The following is a 22207-nucleotide window of genomic DNA, read 5'->3' as shown; positions in this document are numbered from 1 at the left end:
AAACTCTCAAGTCAGCAAAACTATTCATTATTAGGTCCTTTAATGTAACAGCAAAAGTATGGTTGTTGATGTACATACGCACAGGCAATGTGTTTCATAAGCACAGAGGCAGAGTTGGGAGATTGTCACAAAATGCAGTAGAACATGACATTCAGTTTAACAATAACAAAATGTTAACAATAATAATACAGCAAAAATGAGCCATACAGTGGTTCATGCTATGCAGCAACGAAGTACAGAGACTACCCGTTTTTATTTTTACTTTCCAGTCAAAATGGGCGTGAGGTACAATTTATTTAGTTATAAAAGTTATCCATTCAGGAGAAATTTCTTGAGATTATACGATAATAAAATTATAAGCAAGAGGAATGTAAGGAGGCGGGGGGCAGGGTTATAAGTTATATAGGAACGATACACTATGGGTCTGAAAGGATGTGTATCTGTCAAGAAGATCTGCAAATTAAGAAGTTGCTGGTATTCTCAGAACAATAGACTGACCTCCCCAGAGCCCAGACCTCAGTTCACTGAATTAGATTGGGATTGCTTGGATCATGACAAGCAAAAAATGCAACCAACTTCTAAGACTGAACTTCGTAGGTGTGGAAAAATATCCCTGCAGATTTTAAAATAAGCTTGAAAAGAATAGAGGCAAAGGGTTTACACACAATACTGAAGGATTGATAACATATTTAGCTGTAAGGGTGGTCTCTGACTTTAGGACAGTACTGTATGTCTTAACTGTAGTCAAGTCCCAGACATTAGAGAGAAGGAATAAGTGTCTTGGTTTTCCATCAGTGTACAGTATCACCTTTGGACATTTATGTGTCTTTAAAAGACAAAAAAGAATGTTTCATGGTAATTCAAAGCTTACATCAGCATGAACTCGGACACAGAAACGTATCGTCACTTATATAAGCAGCTGTATTTAAAGTTGTTTTGACATGAAGAACTTTACACAAAAATGTTGACTTTTTTTAATCTTTTCTAAGTACAATAGGATTTTTACACTAAATTCAACTGTCATTTTTACAAATAGGAAAAATGTAATTACAGAAATCCAAGAATATGACTTATTTATTCTTTATTCACATAGACATTAACCAGTAACATCCTGCCATATTGCAGTGAAGTTCATACGTTAATTATATTAAGTAATGTACATACATATGTCTTTATATACAGCTAAACAGTTAGTGTGACACTAACTTCACATATTGGGGCTTGCTTATTTCAAATATGTGGTGATTGGATCTGGATGAGTGAGAGATGGCCAAGCCCATGTCCAAGAGGAAACTATCTTTGAGACTGAGAGCCTAGAACATGTATCTGACCTCTTTCTGCCACTACCTTCACTTTGTATTTCTGTTTAGGTGGAACATGGGACATGCATGGCTGGTGTTAAGTGGATTCAAAATTCATCCTCTGAGCTGTCAGCCAGTAGCATTGCTTGATCTGGTCCATTTCTCACTTCTTTGGGCTGCTGTAGTGAACAAAACACATCATCAGATGGCACACTGATCCTCAGCAGATTCAACGGCTGAGCGCAGCTGTTGGCTGAAGGCCATGTAGACAAATCCCATATTCAAATAAGCCTTATGGAGGGACTACTTTAAGGTACACTATATGTCCAAAAGTGTTTGGAGAGACCTGCAAATCCAACATCCTTTCAAAATCAAGAGCTTGTTCCCCTTTGCTGCAGTAGCAGCCTCTATTCACTTCCCCACACTATTTGAGCACATAGTGTATGTTTGCATAAAGCTTTTTGTTTTCTCTCTTAAGCGACTTAGATGATATGTGTGTGTATGTGAGTTTTCTCTCTTTCTTACCTTCCGCCTCTGGTGCTTGAAGCTGTTCTTCCTCTTGCGATGGATCATTCTGATGCTATAAAGTGCTCCAACAATAAGAAGAGCACCAGCAATACCGATACCTACAGGTACTAGCATACCTGATACATAGCCAGCCTTAAAGAAAGAGAAGAGCATTACATTTCTGGCTGATCTAAAGCGGTACCACAATACTTTGAGAGGTCACTTACCTTTTCTCGGATAAGTTCAACCCAGCTACGTACTGCAAGAAAACAGAGAGAACCACAATTATTAACAAGAATTATTATTTTCTGATTTCTACTAATATTTGTTTTATGCTTAAATATCTCTAATTAGATGCTTCAAGATTTCAGCAAGTGTACCTTGATGAAACTAGATTATTTGCAAAATAATAAAGCTTTTCAATGTAATGTTTACTAACAATCAAATTATGACATTAAATAACCATATTGGCTAAATTGAAGTGCACAGCAAAATGAAATTCATATTTTATATTCATTTGATTATAGCTGGTCCAGCTCTACTGCAGTTGGAATTCTAGTCATTTTTCTCCAGGTCTCTCTGGTCACTGACTCACTGAGGCCTTGGTTCTGCTGCCCCCAGACCGGTGGAGGAGGGATAAGGCTGTAAGGAGGACGAGTAGGGGTGTGGACAGTGGCTTCAGTCAAGTTTTCCTCACTATCCTCTTCTTCCTCCTCAGATTCATCTACATCCTCATCCTCTTCATCCTCATCCTCTGAAATGTGTAAGTTGCACTTGTAAGAACCAGAACAATCACAATTTCTTCGATTTAACTCAAAATCTTGTTTAAAAAATATTCATTACTACTTAACATACTAATAAATTTGCAATAATTAGCTATCAATTTGCAGGGTAATAAGGCAATTTATAAATACTCAAACTGTTCATTCTTACATTAAGAAACAGAGCCTGATGGACATTGTGCAGTTTTTGCCGTGTAGTGTTTTATATTTATATTTAATCACCATTTCTCCATAAGTGCTGACTCTGGTACTGAATGGCAGGGTCCAGCACCCTTTTGGTAATTTCAGGAAAAACACCAAACTGCTCTGGACACTGGCTCTTCAGGGCCAGAAATGACCACCCCTAGATGACCTGATTACTAATACAATCAATAGCAACAGCCACAGTGAGAACAGACCTTCTGATTCCAGTTCCTGCAGCCCTGACTTCATTTTCAGCACCGTCGAGGGAGTTGGCTCAGTGTCTGTACCCTTCTGAGTGGTGGCTGACACAAGAGAAGGTGATAAGGTTCCTACAGAGGCCGAGATGACATCTATATCTGGAAGAATCAGTCATTTTTTTACATTTTTATCTTCTTTTCTACTTCTCTGTTAATTTGCTCAAGCCTATTCCCAGTAAACAAAGCCTGGTGCCAATGTCGATCACTGAAAACATAGACAACACTCACACATAGCAGCTAATTTGACGGCTGAATTTGTCCCGGATTTTAGTCCATTTTTAAAAGGTAACAGTTCCTGAACCCACAAAACCAAACAAGTTACACAATTCAACATGGCCCCATCATGAGGAGATGGCAAGTTCAATCTCTGGCAAAGGAGAGAGAACATAACTGGCCTTGCTTTTGGTTGAAACCCTTCCTGTCCTCCATCACTCAGTGCATTGAGGGCCTACACAGCCACATAGTTGACATAACAGAATTGGCCATTGGTGTTCTTCAAGCATGTTAAGCTGTCCAATGATGTTGCATTAGTGGTGGTTTGAAAAGATGCTTACAGGATGCTTATGCTAAGTCTTTACACACTCCTAGCCACACAGTATTGAGTGACAGACAGAGACTAACTATAACATGGCTCGCACATGCAGTTTGCACGATACTAACTGGTTGGGTATAAGCTTCCATTCCTTCTTAGTAACAACAGCCTCATAGCAGCACTGGCTACAGACACAAACTTCAGACACTAAACATGTCTTAGCTGACTGACTATATTTCGTGTAAAATTGTGTAAATTTAATTGTTAGACAAACTGTTCTGGAAAGAAAGAGTATATCCTACATGGACGACACTGGGAAATGGCTGTATGTTTTAAACATGATACATTACAAAAATAAAAAGTATGACTCAATTTACAAAATTCTATACACAATCATAGCACTGAATATATACATACAAAACACATACTAGACACCAAAGCATTTTATACACTCTCACTCTGTAGCCTCTCGGTCCTCTCACTGAGCTCCAGGTCTGCTTCAGAGAAAGGTCTGTTGACTGGCATTTGAGACGGTGAGACTGCATCCGAATTCTCAGAACCAGACATCTGCCAAGGCGAGGGCCAATCAGACGGCCCCAGGAGAGAAGCATCAGGAGGAACGTGCTCCGTATCCACGGACACCGTTTGCTCTAGCTCTGCCTCCCCAAGCATCCCTGTTGTTGGCGCCATGGCGACAGACATCTCGGATGCCAATGCTGAGCCACTGGGGGGTGTCACATCATCGAGCGGCTCAAAGATCAGAGGCAGGTCTTCAGAAGACATGGTTGCCTCTGTGCCCACCTCCTGCGATAAGGGCGAGATACTCACTTCCTCCACTGTTTCAACAGAGATAAAAATAAAAGAAAATGGTGACATTATATTTAATACTGATGTCTTAATTTTGGTTAACACCAAGCACCAAGATTACCAAGAGGCAGTATGGACTCTAACCAAATAGAATCCAAAAAATTATATGCTGGTAACATTTAAAACTTACTTATTAGCAAAGAAGTCATTGCAAACTAAATGTTTGAGATAGCATCATACCTCCAGCTGCCCCTCACAAAATGCATTTAGTTGCTGAAAAAAACATGTATATCCACCTTTGTCTAATTTTATTTTTCCACATTATCTGAACATGGCAGTTCACCTTTACATTGTATAAAAATTCATGACAAATGGGCAAATATACTTCAAAAGTGCTCCAAAATTTAGAGAAACATGGAATTAAAGCTTTTAAAATTAGCTTGCATTAAAAGCTAAGCTCCTGCGTCCCTGTAAACATATTATTTAGATGTATATGTTTTAATTCAGCATACCTGACACACAGACAACTTGCATAGAATAGCACTGCCAATGAAATGGGATGCTCTGGAATGCAGCTCCACATGAGCCTATAGATCACTATGCCCAATGGCAAGCATTAGCTAGAGGAGTATAAAGCCCCCCAGCACTAGGCTGTGGAGCAGTAGAGCTGTGTACTCTGGAGTGATGGAGCTCCATTCAATACCTTTGGGATGAGTTGGATTGACGTTTGTGATCCAGATCAGTACCTGACCTCACAAATGCTCTTGTGGCAGAATGCAAATTCTCATTGTAAAGTTCCTACTAGCCTTGAGCCAAAAACTGATATCATGAAATATTGTGATCATTTAAATAGGTGTTGATATTATTCAAATTATCATTCTTGCATTCTCTTTCATGAGAAACATGATTTTTTAAGAATTTCCTTTATACAATCATTCAAATGCATGGTTGGTTAAAAATGTACACAATAGAGAAGGCTTGCATTTGGTAATAGGCAACACAAAAAGATTTTCAGTCTGGCAAAGAATGCAGAGGAACATGCAAATGAAAAAAAGCTCTAGTATGAGATCTACTTTCTGATAGAGATCAAAATGAACAGGCGTGTCCAGGTCCAATACTCCACTACAGACCGCAGCCAGTTTAGCATACTGGGCTGGATGATGTATCCTGAAATTGGTAGTAAGGGTGGTAATGCAACCAATTTGCAAGATATATCATCCGGCTCAATTTGATAAACTGGGTCCGCTCTCTAGCACACTCCTCTGCATTTTTCCCTGATGGAAATATAATTACCGGCTTCTGACAATAGTTAATAAGGTCTTCTTCTTTCGGCTGCTCCCTTTAGGGGTTGCCACAGTGGATCATCTGCCTCCATCTTGCCCTATCCACTGCATACAACATAAACCTTCTCTGAGGTCTGCCTCTTCTCCTTCTACCCGGCAGCTCCATCTCCAACATTCTTTGTTCAATATATCCACTATTCCTCCTCAACACATGTCCAAACCATCTCAACCTGGCCTCTCTGGCTTTATCTCCAAACTGCTCCACCTTCACTGTCCCTCTGATCTGCTCATTTCTAATCTTGTCCATCCTTGTCACTCCCAACGAAAATCTCAGCATCTTCATCTCCGCCACCTCCAGCTCAGCCTCCTGTCTTTTAGACAGAGCCACAATCTCCAAACCATACATCATAGCAGGACGCACTACTGTCTTGTAAACCTTCCCTTTCACTCTTGCTACTATCCTTCTGTCACACATCAGCCTTGACACCCGTCTCCACCCACTCCATCCTGCCTGCACCCTCTTCTTCACCGCTTTTCTACACTGTCCATTGCTCTGGATGGTTGACCCAAGATATTTGAAGTCTTGTACTAACAAATACTAACACAGTAATAAATTAAAATAAGACAAGTTCAAAATTCATTTTGTTAGAAGACTAACTACTGTCAAACCATTGTTTTAAATTATTAGTATGTTATTAAATTATGAAGTAATATTAGAAGCTGGTAATCATGCTAACATCATGAAAGGAAATGCAAGCTATAGAGTCCACATTTGGTTCTCTGTCACTGAACTTAATTACAATGATAGAATTTTTCATTCTGCAAACAACGATCAATTATTGTCTTCATTTACTTTATTATCTATGCTTAGTTCCAAAATGTTTCATAACTTTTTTTATTAAGAACAGGCTATTTTTAAAGATTAAGATTACACCACACATTACCAACATTACACAAACAGTGTGCATTTAAAAGGAAAAAGACATCACACTTTGTGTTCTGGAACTTAAAATGTAAAACACAGTCAAGTTACTCCACATTGCACCTTCAAGTGTTTTTTTTTTTTAAGGAATGCCAAGATTTTCAAATTAAGCCTTGCACTCTGTGCCAAGTCTTCTCCACAACATGGAGTAATCACCTGTCAAGCCTTCTAAAATGTACATAAGCTTTTAGATCTGACAGCAGAGGTGCTCAGAGGACTTACACCAATCCTTATGCACTCCTTCTCAATTATTTCCAGTGTGGACTCAAAAATAGAAAGTAATTAGGCTGCCTCTAGTCTCCCACTGTGGTTCAAAGTGGAGCAAGTAAAATCATCTGCCTTCAGCGCATAATCAAAAGTCTATCTTTGGCACTTGCTGCACCGCTTTCATTTCCTCTCCTTTCATAAGAAAACTTCACAAACATCTTCATAACTTTATGAATTGAGACAAAAGTGAAGTTCAAACGGAGACGTGACACAGGTACTCCAATAAACCTTTGTGGTTGGCTGCTAGTGTGCGAGATAGCAGAAAAACAGAAACAGCTACAAACAGAAATGAATAAAATCCTTGATAAACAAGGGAAATAAATACAAGAAATCAAATCAGACAAATACACTGTGCAGAAATGATATTTCTAGAGGGATATACAGCATCATGCACATAAATAATTATATAACAGGCTCACCTCCTTGCAAATGAAGTGGCTCAGTCCAGGTACCTCCAAGCTCTGGCAGTCTGGAGCTAAGTGTCAGGTCAGGCTGCAGGAGTCCAGGGGCAAGTGCTTTATCCTGAAGCTCTGCAGCTGTAAAGAGGATTTCCTCCTCTGCTACTCTAGAACCTCCAATCTCTCCATCGGAGCTGCTTGAAGTGGTTAGAGATGTCGCCGCAGGGTTGATGATGGTCCAGGGAGACTGACTTGCAGAGTCGTGAGTAATGGATGAGACCATGAATGGGGGTTTGGTTGGATTAAGCTGTGCAGATTGGTTCTTTTTGATTGTCTCTACCTCCCATCCTCCCTCCTGCTCTTGTAGAAGATCTCTTGTCCGAGGTTGTACACTCCCCTTATCTTCCTCTAAATCTGTGTAAAGCAAGCTGCCCGGTCTGATGTACTCACTGCGTCCTAGTACAACTTGTGTCTCTGCTGGTCTATCAGTGCTCAGCCCAAACAGGGACATAGATGGCCCTACTTTCTGCACAGGCTTAATTTGGTCTACAGATGTAATAGATTCCATTTCTACATTTACATTTCCGGCCCCTAATGTACGTCCCACCACAGAAAATGAGCCAGTGGGAGGTGCAGATAAAGTATTGTTCTCAGTGGACTCATTGGAACCTCCCTTGTACCATGCAAAAGCTTCACCTCCTGCCCGAGCCAGCTCAGCCTGTCCACTGATTCCTTTGGTTCCATCTGTCTTTGCAATTTCCCCTTCATCTCTGGTCAAAACCTCTGCATCTCCTGGTTCTCTCCACTCCTGTACATGAGGAGATGATTCTGGCAGTTTCATGGAAGACACTACACACAGCTTGTCATCATGGTGGCCTCCTAGATGTTCAGATGTTTCTCTGGATCCCTGTCCTGTCCTCTCACAGCGCCTTGCCTGCGGTGAGGAGGTGCTCCTTAATGGAGCAGCCCATGCTGAGAGACAAACCCCAACCAGCAAAAAAACACTGAACGTTTCACACTGCAGCATAGCTCAACCAGACTGTCCAGCATGAAGCTTTTAGGGGACTGAAGCTTCAAAGTGTAAAGGGAGTTGATCTGGTCCAAACTACCAGTAAAACACCTTGGGAGACAAAAGTATTCTGTGAGTTTTATAGGTAGACAATGCCTTTCTCTGTGTCCTCAAAACTGAAAAATGGAAAGTAGTACTGATGGAGCAAAAAGCAAGGAAAACTTTGATACATCACTCTGACCAATAGTCTCTTTCTCTCTCTCTCCTGCAGAACCTGACACAGCACACTGCTGCACTCCTTCACTCGCATACACTAAAAATAGCACAATGTTGAATTCTCCAACACAAAAAGCCCTACAATGAAGAAACGGAATTTGCATTCAATAACTGATCAGAATAAAACTGATATTAAGTACTGAACGCTTAAAAAGACAGTTAAGGCTCCGATGGCATTCCTGAAATGTAGTTTCTAGGGATGGAGAAATCACATGACTACCTCGTATTTTAATGCTTTGTCACTGCTGACTGAGGCACTGATCATTGTATGTTAATCGTTCATAATCACATATAAAATCTCAGATGCTGCGAGCAGCAGTGTGGTCCTCCAGTTTATCAGCATTGCGCAGTACGCAAACGGACACATCAAGAGCTGAGAGCGTCTGCGCCAAGAATAACTGAAAACGGCAAATCATTCATGCAGCTGCTCATTTCAGCGGCAAATATTCATAAGCACAAAGCCGCGCAATTTACGTGCTGTTCTCAATTTCTTTCACCTTTTGACAAAATACACAAAATAAATGACCCTTACCTGCCGTGTTGTGCCGAAACTAGCCAGCCGACCTCATTTCTGTTTTACTTCCACACCCTCCTCTCTCAGCGCTGTCAAAGCCGTCTGGTGCTCATACGCGGCCACCGTGCTGTGCGGCGCGGCTGCCAAAAACAAGTTGTAGCGTCAACACTGAGACTGTTATGTTCAGGCTAGCCTTCTATAACTGGCTTTAATTCAATAATAATTATATACATATTTTATGTTTCCAAATATTTAATTCAGTCTAATGTTAGTTGCCATGGACGCAGCAGCAAAAAAACATAGAGTCTTAACAAGACGCCGCTGACAGACTGCTGTATCCACCTTTGGCGCCAGATGAATAAATGTTATTAAGTCATCACTGTGGCACATAAACATCACCATCAAGACGCCTGATTACAGTAAGAGTTTGACCATTTGGCTTTTTTCTCAGATCAGTTTCTCCCAAATCTTCAGAAATCATTAAACAATGTACAGACAAAAAAACTGATCACCAATCAGCACAAACAAACACCGCCGGCCCGCCCCTCTAGTGCTGGCTAACGCATTGCCTGCTCTGATGGCTTCAAATTCGTACAAAATAGATGCTGGCGAAAACGTAAACAAAAAGCAGTAAGATAAAACCAGATGAAAATCATGCACTGAGATGTCAATCAGCAGATCATTCATATGGATTGACTGGATGGATTGAGTTATTTATTTTTGTAACGGGGAAATGCTGGGTTTGCAATGTCTGACCCACCCTGCAAATCTCGCCTCAGACGCTGTTGCTCAGGTTAGCTGTAGGCGTTGTGCAGGCGTCTCTTCTCAGCGCCAGCGACGCTGTTTTTATCACAAGCTGACCAGCGTAATTAATTGAACATGCCATTGTTTGAGGTTCTGGGCAGCGGAGGAGAGAAAACAGCCGTGGTCATTGATTTAGGAGCCGCATATACAAAGTGAGTCAGTCGTTGTGTTCTCAATTTAGCCAGTAAGCTAAATTGCTAACGAGAGTTAGCAGTTAGCCAGCGAGGTAGATTGAGTATTTTTAGCCCATCGACCTCCCAGTGTTGGTCTGTTTCGCTCCTGACACAAATCCATATGTGTGTTACATTTGGGGTTTAGATATTACAGCTGTCTAGCTTAACTAATGAAGGATGACAGCTTAGCTGGTAGCTAACCTAGCTAGCTAGCGTAGCTAAGCTAAATGTCAAATAATAGAAACTTCAGTAGACCAGGGATGCAGATCAGGTCAGATCAGGTCCACAATCAACTAAGAAAATCAGTAACGTCGTTTGCTTGTTGCCTTTAATTTAAAACCCGTTTACGTCCTGATAGGTCTGCCTGGGTGTCTAAAGTTAGATCGATGTTTTTGGCCGAAAATGCACGGACAGTCCACTGCTTCGGTGATCATTCGTGTCCGGTGAGCAGGGCTGCTGTTGTGCTGGATGTATCCCATGATAATCATGAAAATATCCATTTAGTTATATTGATTTATAGGTGTATAGATGCTGCAGCACCAGTCTCTACTCTTCTGGGAAGGCTTTACATTAGCTGTTGGAACATTGCTGTGAAGATCTGCTTACATTTAGCCACAACAGCATTAACGTTAGAGAGGCCGGGTGCTGATGTTGGGTGATAAAGGTATTGGATGGTGCTCCATTCCATGCAATTCCACTGCTCTACAGTTAGGGCTGACCAGTTTGGGAAAAGATCCAATTGAGATTTTGCTGAGTAATGTTGTAATTGTGATTATTGTACATGAAATAAGATCCAAGTCAGTTTTTTTTTTTGCCCAGAAGACCAGTGTAGCCACAAACCAGAAAATGTGGATTTGCATGATTCATGTAGTACTCCACATAACCAGATACTTGTGGCTGTGTTGTCACATACACAGCACATAAGTGTTGGGTTGCTTCTATTGGTCTAATGCCAGGACCAAACTACACAAATTTAGCCTGAGTTTGATATGATTTTGAAATCCCTTATGACGTATTCTTTGACATTAACCAATAGGATGACAGAGTCTTGTCTGGTGAACATGCATAAAGATGGTGAAGAGAAAGGGGGACGCTGTTGCAGCTGTTAGGTGGGACAATGAAACAGTAAAGATACATTGACATGTGGCAACCATAACCATTCATTTTTGATGTTTCCATGAAAGGGTACCCATGGCAGAGTCCAAAAACATAAATATTGGTGAGAAATAGCGCTTATAGCATCTGTTTACATACAGTGAACCTGCTATCTAACTTTATTTAATATTCTTGATGTATTAACACATTTGTTACTGTTAAGTTCTCTTTTAAATGTAGGCAGCCCATACTGTCCTCTTTGAGATACCCAGGAAAGGGTCCACAGCATTTTTCTTTTCTTCTTTTTTTTTTCTTTCAGAAAATCATGCCCTGCAATGCCATTATCAAAAAGAAATACAATGACCAGCAGATTGTCAAATCATCTATGGGAAGTTCACAAGCTCAGTGTTATTAAGTTCAATTTCTACACTTTTAAATATGTCTTTGTTGATATTGTAGCCTGTAATTAAATTTGCAGCTTGTGATTTAAAAATTGTCATTTAAAAATTTTTTTTCCAAGTTGCATTTTCAATTTAAAAATGATTAATATTTCAGCCCTATCTACAGCCCAATGCAGTGTGACTTTTTACCTTTTTCTAATGCTTGGCATTGGGCATGGTGACCCTTAGGCTCATGTGTGAATGCTCCAGAGTGACCCATTCTATTGAAAAAGCTTTTCTGTTTTTGTGATGGCAAATAAACAAGCTGTGTGTGCCCACTTGAATCAGCAATCGGTGCACCTTGAAGGAGCTAAATTCATTTTTTGAGAGGAATGGATATATAGTCCACATACATTCAAGACATATAGTGTATTATGTCACCTTAGGAATATTGTGACGGATTATTTAAGTGTGTGTTGCAAGAACAACAGTGACAAGCTGTTTTCTGTATAGTGTTCTTTTGGCTCACCCCAAGCATGTGTCATGAAGCACAGGTTTCTGTATTGTTTAGCAGTAATTTAATACAAAACAACTGCTTGTAATTCACAGATGTGGCTTTGCTGGTGAGACTGGGCCCAGATTTATCATCCCTAGTGAGATCCAGCGCCCTGGCATACAACAGGTGAGTCACTGTGCTGCAGGGTAAAGTATGAAGCATAATTTATGGTTTCACCAGCTGAATGTGAATGTGAATTATTATTTCAGCCTGTCAAAGTGGTGCAGTTCAACATAAACACAGAGGAGCTGTACACCAACCTGAAGGATTTCATTCACATGTTGTACTTCAGGTAGGAGATGCATGCTCTGTTTTGTGCCTGCTATGTGATGTCTTATATAGCATATGCTGTATGGTTTTTATCTCTTGTTATGTTTCGATTATGGTTATTTCACAACATTGTGCTGAAATAATACTCAGGGTTGTTTGTGTCTGCAGGCATTTGCTTGTAAATCCACGTGACCGCAGAGTTGTGATTATTGAATCCATCCTCTGCCCTTCACACTTCAGAGAAACACTGTCCAAGGTCTTCTTCAAGCACTTCGAGGTGACAAAATTTTGCAGGGATTTAGAATTATTTTGGCTCAAGTGGGTGTTTCTACCTCGCTGACCCAAAATTCAAATTATTGATTGTTGCCTGTTTTAATTTTTTTTATTAGGTTCCTTCAGTCCTCTTTGCTCCCAGCCATCTAATGTCTGTTATGACTTTGGGTATCAACTCAGCACTTGTGATGGATTGTGGATATACAGAAACTTTGGTGTTACCAGTATCCTTTTTTGCATGCTTATTATTTTTGCCAACACAAGTTTCCTATGTGATATTTACAGTCTAGGTCAAGGATAGCCATCTCAGCTTATTATATACCATGGTCTGGTTTTCTGGACAGAGATTAAGCCTAGTCTTGGACTATAATTTCCCATCAATGGAATATCTTTGTCCAGACTCCTGTATAGCCTGGGATTGCATGTCTATAAAGTTGGTGAATTACAAAGTGTATCTGGATATGAGGTGTCTTTGGACATACAGCAGGTTAAAACAAGTACACTCTGACTACAGTCTCCAATGCAACAGTGTTCAAATAAAGTTCTTGCAAGCTTTTTGCCCCTCAAGTAATAACTTAAAAATATACAATATGCTGATTTTCACTACTTTCAATAATTTTAGGATGGCTATTTGCAATATGCTTGACTGGGGCTTTAAGTCAAATGCCTGATAAAGTTATCAGTGTTCCATAGAGTGTTCTGCAGAATATTTTGCCTTAATAGTTTTAGGTTTATGAAGGAATCCCTGTCCTCTCTGCCTGGGAAGCCTTGCCGATGGGTGGAAAAGCCATTCACAAGTAAGTCAGGTGAAATCTCTGTTGAATAGAACTTTTTGTTTTACACTTACAAGCATTTATTCATTAGTTGTTTTCCCCCCCCCAAGATGGCATGAGCAGTGTTACTTATGTGAATAGATTCATTGTTTCATGTTCATTGTGGAACTAGCAACCCTCATTGGCTCCAGTACAGCAGTAATGTTCATCATTTGAACAGTAATGTTCAAAATAAAAAATTGTAGTGGGAGACACTACAAGGCTTCTAGAGGAGGGAGTGGTCTTGAAAGTCTAAAAGGGATGGGGGGAGGTGGGTTTGGATTATCTGTCAGCAAACCCCATCCTTACAAAGTCATGTTTGTAAAAGGTGAATAATACTGAGAGGCAGCCTGGAGTGTGGTGCATGTTTGGAAATCATGTATATTTGTATTCATTTATTAATTTTTTTTTTACCATTTCCTTTTAGGGAATTGGAAAGTCTACTGACAGAGCAATGTACAGTGGATACAGACTCAGGAACTGGTCAAAGTTTACCCACTGTGTTAGGTAAAATTCTCATATGGCGCTATAGCCACTGTGATTCTGTATATTCTAGGTCATGTAGAATCATAATCACACCCAAAACACGTCTTGATGTAGAACCGTGAAACAGTGTTTTGGGTGTGATTGTGTCTGTCTGCCATCTTTTCTATCAACAGTGCTCAGTTAGTTTGCCTGAAATGCAGACTGCAGGCCTGTTTCAAACTGCAGGGATCTGAACCTTCCAAAGCTATGAATTATGAATACTGCTGCTGGCCTACTTTTTCCTTCTTGCTCTCTTTTGAAATAAGTCAGGTTTGTCTAGGTATGCAAGGTAGTTTGATTCATACAGCCTCATTTTAGCCACCCACTGCTTTTTCCATATATAGGAAGAATACAAAGATGTTGCCATCATGGTTGGCTTTGAATGTAGCACTTATGTAACTATTGCAGACAAAACAAAGGCCAGGTTCTACTGGTCATCCATCATGAAGGTCAAGAAAATCTGTAAGCTAAAACAGATCGCCTGCGTGTTTGACATTAGTTTTGTGTGTTTCAGGCCCTGTCCCAGAGGAAGTTGTTGAAGATATCAAAGGTTAGCACCAAAACAGTGGATTATTAAAATAATAAAATTGTAGCTAAACACAAAAGATTTACCAAATATTTTTGTTTGTTTATTTTCCTTTTTTATTATGCAATAAGTTAGAACATGCTTTGTCAGTGACCTGCAGAGAGGCCTGAAAATCCAGGAGGCCAAGTTCAACATGGATGGAACTGCAGAGGTATGTTCAGCGTAAAGTAAAATCTGAATGTTTATACACTTTGGCTATTCATACTGTTGCATTAAAGCAAGACAGTTGTCTTTCTCTCACTAGAGACCTGCTCCTCCACCTGATGTTGATTATCCCTTGGACGGAGAGAAGATTCTGCACATTAAGGGGTCAATTAGGTAAACCTGCCATGATTTTTTTTAAAATTGTTATTTAACATTTATCAAGATTCCTCAATATTTCCCATGTTTTTATTTTCCATGTACCTTAATTCTCCTTGTTTCCATTTTACTGGCATTTGCATTGTACAAACCCTATTCCAAAACGTTAGAACGTTAGAACCGGTCGCCAGTTCAATCCCCAGAGCTGACAGCACATGACTGAGGTGTCCTTGAGCAAGACACCTAACCCCCAACTGCTCCCCGGGAGCTGCGGATTTGGCTGCCCACCGCTCCGGGCAAGTGTGCTCACTGCCCCCTAGTGTGTGTGCGCTCACTAGTGTGTATGTGGTGTTTCACTTCACGGATGGGTTCAGTGCGGAGGTGAAATTTCCCCGTTGTGGGACTAATAAGGGGCACTTAATCACTTAATCTTAATCTAGATGAAAAGCAGAAAACAAGCAGAAAGCATTAATTTGTAAATGGTCTTTTACAGGTATTGATTTCAGCACAAAGACACATTTAACGCTGTGTTACCTACATTGAGACACTTCTGCCTTTGAATACTTTTGTGCGTTACACTTTCAGTTTTTTTTTTGTTTTTTTTTTGGATAGACCAGTAAAGTGTTGCATAGCCCCAGGTTCAGGATTACCTTTGCTAAAAAAGTATAAAAGTGTAAAAGATTATTGAGATTATTTCTTTGTTCTGTTTGTACATACTGCATAGCAGTAATCTTTCTTACCTTTATGACAAAATTTACTTCTTCCAGAGACTCAATCGCTGAGATGCTGTTTGAACAGGACAATGAAGAAAAGTCTATTGCTACTCTAGTGCTTGACACTCTGGTTAAGGTAAAAACTACTACATTTCCACTAAAAACACCACATTGTCTGTGCCCCACTGAAGCTTAAATTAAAACATTACAACAGTTCTAGTAATCTGGTACTTGAAATGTTCTTGTGTTTATGTGCTTATTCTTAATCAGTGCCCCATTGACACACGGAAAGTTCTGTCTGAAAACTTGGTGGTAATTGGTGGGACATCCATGTTACCTGGCTTTCTTCATCGCCTCCTGGCTGAGATCCGTTTGCTGGTGGAGAAGCCCAAATACTGTGATGCTCTAGCTACCAAGAGCTTTCGCATTCACAGCCCTCCAGCCAAGCCTAACTGCACTGCATGGCTAGGAGGTGAGAGATAATGTCCTTTAAGTGTGTGCCTTCAACTTGTGTTTAAGATTTTGGAAATTCAGGATTGTTTCAAATGTACTGGAAATTGTTTTCTCTATCTGCATGTGCAGGGGCTATATTTGGAGCATTGCAAGACATCTTGGGTAGTCGATCAGTGTCCAGAGACTACTACAACCAGACAGGCCGCATTCCTGACTGGTGCTCCCTCAGCAGCCCTCCACCAGAATCACTGTATGACCCTGGAAAGACACCCCCACCACTCATGAAGCGGGCCTTCTCTACAGAGAAATAATCCACAAGTCTCATTTTCTGAGACTGATATTTAGTTGCAGCCTCAAAACCTATGCTTCCTACCTGACCTCTCTGTCTTTTGTCTCTGGTTATGTATGGCCGTTGCATTTAACTTGTGATTTTGAAGTAACCAAAATCACCAACATCAAGAGGAAGAACCACTAGGGGGCAGTCAGTATCACAGTGAACTCTGTGTGAGAGCTAACGGTTATGATTTCACCTCAGCTTTGTGACACAGAAGTTTAAGCAAATTATTAAATAATGAAAGTAAGTAGAAAAGGTCTTCTCTGTGAACACTCTGAGCTTCTTAGCTTATGAACTCCTGCAGTGACTGAAATACGGTAATTTCATAGATACAGTTGAGGATTGTGACAGCATTATTAAGAATATTTTTCATTGCATGTGTATTTTCACTGCTTTAGAAATTGTTACATTGTCTTACTTATGTTTAATTTATTTACATTAAAGACAAAAAATACCAGAGAAGATATTGACTCATGTATATTAACAAAAATAAACATTCCCAAACAATTCTTTTCAGTGTCACCTTGTTTTAAAAATGAAATATTCAGTTTTGATGTGTTACCAAATTTGCTGTAATTGGTAGTTGTGCAGATCTACCAGAGTGGTGTTGTACTTTACATTTTTAAAGATGAGTTGAGGTTACATAATCTTGACAGGGGAAAACTTTAAAGCAGTGTTTACATGTCTATATAGATGACAGCCAGTGTAACCCTTAAGGAAGTACCCTTTTGATCTACACACACCTCAAGTTCCAGTAAGTTTTAGGCCACATGGACTGGCAAGGTTAGCTAGCTAGGTTTTGGAAGCTTGATCAACACCCTGCCACATCCCTTCCAGAAAGGCAACCACTTCCATTACAGGAACAAGTACATTACCAACCCCCCATCCCCACCAAAAGGCACCGTAAAGTGCAAAGACTACATACACCTACTGATGTCCAGTGAGACCAAGAGCTGCAGCCCAAAATTAAAGAGTTGTCCTGGAAGACTCCTGTTGTGCAAGCAAAGCCTAAACAGTGCATTATCATGTCTTCAACCAGTATGTACCACATCGTATCATGCCTTCTAAAATCAGCAGTTCTTAAAGCTCATGTGTTTTCACTTTTATGCATGCATTAATGTCAATGACAACTCTAAAAATCATTTGGAAGCAATTGCTTTAATTGTCTGCAGCACTTGCCTACAACACAGACCAAATGGATGGAATTGTCGGTACATAAAAAATCAGTTACCATATACCAAGAAACAGGTGTTAACACTACAAACTAAACTGGAATATGCAGCACACCACTGTGCTTTGTTATATGTATACACTCATTTGCCACTTTTTTATTTAAAGCTACCTTGTATTCACTCATTTTCCAAAGTAATTGGATCCACTTATATAGTAGCACTATATAGTTTCTACAATTACAGATTGTAATCCAACTGTTTCTCTGTATACTTTAATAGCCCCCTTTTACCCTCTTCTTCAGTAGTCACGTGGTGGTGGTGTGTTAGCGTGTGTTTTGCTGGTCTGAGTGGATCAGATCAGACACAGCAGTGCTGCTGCAGTAAACACCTCAGTGTTTATAATCTATCAATCAAAGCATCCAGCAAAAAGCACCCTGTGACCACTGATGAAGGACTAGTGGATAACTAACAAACTGCATCAATGGATGAGCTATTCTCTTTGCATCTACAAGCACTAGCAAGGTAAGAGTGTCTAGAGTGGACAGCGAGTGGACACTGTTTAAAAACTGTTAACACTGATTTAAGTGTAAGTGGTGTTGCTTGTACCTTTATCCATCACTTGTGCACACCCAAAGATGAAATGTGCAAAATATGTTTTTGCCAGCATTTTTGGTTAATTTCTTGCATTTTTCCCTCATGAACAACAAGCTTTGGCACTTGATAAAAGCTCCTTGTAGTTTCTCAGTTCAAACTATTTAAGCAACGATAAACAACATGAACCATAGGCATCTTGAGAACTTGTGGCAGGTCCTCCCATGAAAATCACTTACTGCCTTCCAGTACGTGCCACAGCAACGCACTGACGTATTGTCATACGCAAGCAGGCTTAACTAGTTTAAGTTAGGTGTTTAAAAAGTGGTCAGTGAGCGTATATGTACAGACATATCTGTATCTGACCGCTACCCAATAATGTTAAATACACTCGGCTCTTAACGGATGTGGGGGGTCTTTGGTCAATTTCATTGTCACCTGCAGCTTGGGATTGTGGATTCTTCAGGGCTGCACCTAGACTGAAGACAAAAGTAAGTAAAATGAGTAACATCCTCACCATATAAATGACAGTTGGACTATGAATGATCCTAGAAGAACAGCAGGCATCATGAGAAATAAATCTATAAAGCAACAAGAAAAAGGGGATGTGTACGAAATAGCAAACAAGAAGGGGGATGTTCCTGTGAACTCAAAATGCTCTTGTCAAACTAAAACAGACTAATTTGTAAAATAAAGAAAAAGAGCAAAGCGGGTGAGCCATGGTTTTAAAATACATAATATTGTGCTAAAATATACAGTAAAACATGTAAAGAAATAAATACTAAGATTATGAAGAGCAACACTGTAATCATTACTATAAATAAAAGTACCTGGGACAAGCTGTAAGTCCTTATCAGTCGAGAACCAGAAGCAGCAGATGGAAGGCTGTAGGAAGAGGACACATTTAGTCAAAGATTAAAATACTAACTTTAATAAATGAAAAAGAGGCATATTTACGTTGACTAACTGCATTTCTATAAGCACACAAGCCTCGCAAATCCAGTAGGCATTGCTTCCAACCTGAGATATACCTGTTTATGCAGACAGGGCTTGTTTCCTAGCCTCTGCTTGTAAACCAGGAGCAGCAGGGTGGACAAAGTTCACAACCTCTGTACTTGAGTGAAAGGGGAAATGCTCTTGGTAAATTATTCCTTGAACAAAAGTAACTGATCGAATTTGTTCTTGCTTTTAAACCACTTGAGTATCAGAAGTAAAAGAACAAAGCTATTAAATAAGTTCTGTAATTTTGATAAATGCTTTGCAGTAAAGAGAGGAACAGTTAACACTAATGCCTGCAGCCACACAGGCCTCCTTAACAGAGAGTATTAAAAACAGAGCTGCAATAATTCTCAGTACTTTTATTTAAGATAATTTGATGAAATACATTTGAAGTCAACCTGACATCAAATCAGAACTTAACCTTTGTTGGTTCATATTTACTTCGGTAACCACCACTGTCATATTAATTCATCACATGACAAAATTCTTATTTTACCATAATCTTACATACAAATGTAATTACTGTTCCACAATTAAACAAAGAAATAAATCACTAATATCTATTCAGTGCATTACGATTTCAGATTTAACTTTTGTACATTAACTCAAATAAAAAGTGTAAATAGTATACATGTATTTTAAGAACTTCTACTTTTACCCAAGTTCAGAAGTTTTGTACTTTGTTCTCTCCTGGTGAGAAGCCTTCTGTAGCTTAAAATGTGATGAGTTAATAGGGAGCATTGAAGTAAAAGAGGCATGTCCGCCACATAATAACAGCCTTTTAATTTACTACCCAAAACCACCCATGAACCTATACTTGATATTTGTGTAATGTAGATGATGGGGCATGTGCTCCTCCACAGCAAATGAATTAAAATGAATTGATTAAAATATAGTACATTAAGTCAAAACTTCATGACAAAACTGCCATAAACAGTAGCCCCGTTTACATGCATCCTAATAATCCGTTAGTAATCCGACTAATAGCTCAATCGGAAAAGAATGCAACCATGTAAACACCTCAATCGGAATAGACTAATCCGATTGAGGCCATTCGGAATACTATTTCTATCCGATTGAACGAGGTGTGTGAACCTCTAAATAATCCGTTAAATTGAAGAATAACAGCCGTGTAAACGCCTGAATCCGATTAAACTCCAATCGGAAGGTATAAATACGTACTGCGCATGCGCGGCGCGTCACAGCGACAGGTTTATAACGTTCAACGTGGCGGAACAGAAGATGGTCTGCAGAGGAGACGAGGTTTATACTCGGAGCTTTAAAAGACGGCGGTGGGACGGACGTCCAGCTTATGTGTCTCAGAACACGACGTCTTCCTCTCGCCACTTCCTTAATAAGTACATGTGAAGGACGTTTTTCTGAGTCTAACATCATTTTAAAGTAATTAAAAACACAAACCCACCAGATGAAAACTCGTCTCTCTGACTGGACCTCACGTGATGTTCTCTGTCATGGTAACGTTTACTCTAAGCGCTGCTCCACGCATGCGCATCATTTTGCATCGGATTACTTGTAGTGAGCATGTAAACGATTAAAGATTATATATGTAAAGATATTCCATCAGATTGTTGAATAGAGTGAGCATATAAACACCTCAGTCAGAATCTGTAATCCGATTGTATTAAATCGGATTGGCAAAAATCTTTGCATGTAAACATAGCTGGTGTCATCACGCAGCAACGATTTTATATAATAACTATGAGAGGGGGCTTTCAGGGGCATTGCATTCTTCAGCCGTACCCACTATCAACTACACTTTGAACATTTCTGAATCATAGGTTTCTTTAGAACAGGGCATTTCACACCCAACCACTCTGAATGACTGTCAACATCGCAACCAGTTAAGTATACAGATTTGGTGGAGTTCCCCTTTTAAGTTTTAACTAACTCAAGCACCAGTCACTCGACGCCTGTCTCTCTAAATCAAGGGTATTTAATTAAAATTCACTAAGGTCCAGTTAGAGAAAATTTCCTCAAGCAAAGGTTTGGAACATCATGTCTAACTTGCATCATGATTCAGTGACATATACTGTATATTGAGGTAGCCTAGAATTTATTTAAACAACATATGCAGTCAACAACTGAATGTCAAATCAAATAAAGTACAATTCAGTAATATTTCAACAATATTTATTGTCGGTTTTCTCTTTTTAGAGCACGCCATGTGAAATAACTTCCCTCTGACTCACTTTCTTCTTTGACTGCTGTTTCTCACCTCATCCTTCCCCTGTGTGTGCATCACTCACTCGAATCTCTGTGCTCATCGTAATACACAGATATTGGCTGAGTAGCGTCTTGTCTGATATTTACAATGCACGTGATTGGTCTGTGAGTTTCCCAGGCTGCTAAAGCCATACTGTAAAGGCTAGAAAAGTTTCACTGATTAAAATAGGACCACCCCAATGAAATTAAATAATTTCCCATAGTTTATCGGTTATAGGGCCAGGTCCACATAGGACAGCGTCTGGGTCTGGACTCGGACCGCAGGCCGCCTATTAGTGATCTCTGCTGTAACCTCTCAAAAAACACAACAGAACACATACACTCATATGCAAAAGTTAGTGCACCCCTGGCCAAGTGAGGTTTTGTCACTTTCCTTTTGAACAAAACTTCTGTACATAAAAAGCATTAAATAACTAGAAAGGAAAAGTTCATGAACGAACTATAAGTTGGCTTGAAAAAGCCAGTTAATTTTGTTAAAATGTTAAAATGGTTGAAAACTGTTGATAGTTGTTAAAAATTTGCCAAAATGTTGTAAAGCAGAAGCTGCAGTATCAGTGATGGATGGTAATTCATTGCTAGGCACCACTGTGAATGAAGTTCCACCTTAAATTCTGTGCCACCTTAAATTTAGTGCCATGCTAATTGCAGTTTCACCTTAAGTTCTGTGCCACCTTAACTTTATTGCAATGTTAATTGAAGTTCCAACTTAAATTCTGTGCCATCATAATTTTAGTACTACTTTAAAGACAGTTCCACCTTAAATTCTGTGCCACCTTAAATTTAGTGATACGTTAATAGCAGTTCCTCCTTAAATTTAATGTTGTGTTAA

The 22207-nt window shown here is 39.7% G+C and overlaps 2 protein-coding genes and 1 long non-coding RNA gene across 6 annotated transcripts; 1 reads left to right on the top strand and 2 right to left on the bottom strand.

Annotated features, from left to right (window-relative positions):
- Positions 1-21: 21 nt before the first annotated feature.
- Positions 22-9575, bottom strand: armh4 (armadillo like helical domain containing 4). 3 transcript variants are annotated; one of them, XM_017683166.2, is made up of 9 exons: positions 9441-9575; positions 9117-9238; positions 7321-8419; positions 4021-4398; positions 2989-3129; positions 2404-2562; positions 2036-2067; positions 1827-1961; positions 22-1480 (listed from the first exon to the last, which is right to left on the bottom strand). In XM_017683166.2, exons 3-9 carry the CDS (start codon positions 8324-8326, stop codon positions 1409-1411), a joined length of 1923 nt encoding a protein of 640 aa, XP_017538655.1. In that variant the 5' UTR covers positions 8327-8419; positions 9117-9238; positions 9441-9575; the 3' UTR covers positions 22-1408. The 3 variants fall into 3 exon arrangements, with proteins under 3 accessions (XP_017538655.1, XP_017538665.1, XP_037393329.1); XM_017683176.2 differs by having other exon boundaries at positions 2989-3075; positions 9117-9545; XM_037537432.1 differs by having other exon boundaries at positions 9117-9541.
- A 285-nt stretch (positions 9576-9860) lies between these two features.
- Positions 9861-16881, top strand: actr10 (actin related protein 10). The gene is made up of 13 exons (XM_017683188.2): positions 9861-10054; positions 12160-12232; positions 12316-12398; positions 12545-12653; positions 12766-12873; positions 13379-13446; positions 13889-13968; positions 14501-14536; positions 14644-14723; positions 14817-14890; positions 15640-15721; positions 15856-16057; positions 16168-16881. Exons 1-13 carry the CDS (start codon positions 9978-9980, stop codon positions 16347-16349), a joined length of 1254 nt encoding a protein of 417 aa, XP_017538677.1. The 5' UTR covers positions 9861-9977; the 3' UTR covers positions 16350-16881.
- On the bottom strand, positions 16754-19214 carry LOC119263163. Of its 2 annotated transcripts, none has more exons than XR_005130163.1 (3): positions 19167-19214; positions 18966-19020; positions 16754-18614 (listed from the first exon to the last, which is right to left on the bottom strand). It is a non-coding gene; the product is annotated as an uncharacterized LOC119263163 (long non-coding RNA). The 2 variants fall into 2 exon arrangements; XR_005130164.1 differs by having other exon boundaries at positions 19103-19167.
- Between the last annotated feature and the right edge of the window lie 2993 nt (positions 19215-22207).

Source organism: Pygocentrus nattereri, chromosome 4 (genome assembly GCF_015220715.1).
Source record: "Pygocentrus nattereri isolate fPygNat1 chromosome 4, fPygNat1.pri, whole genome shotgun sequence".
Lineage (NCBI taxonomy): Eukaryota > Metazoa > Chordata > Actinopteri > Characiformes > Serrasalmidae > Pygocentrus > Pygocentrus nattereri.
This window is presented reverse-complemented; position numbering and strand designations above follow the sequence as displayed.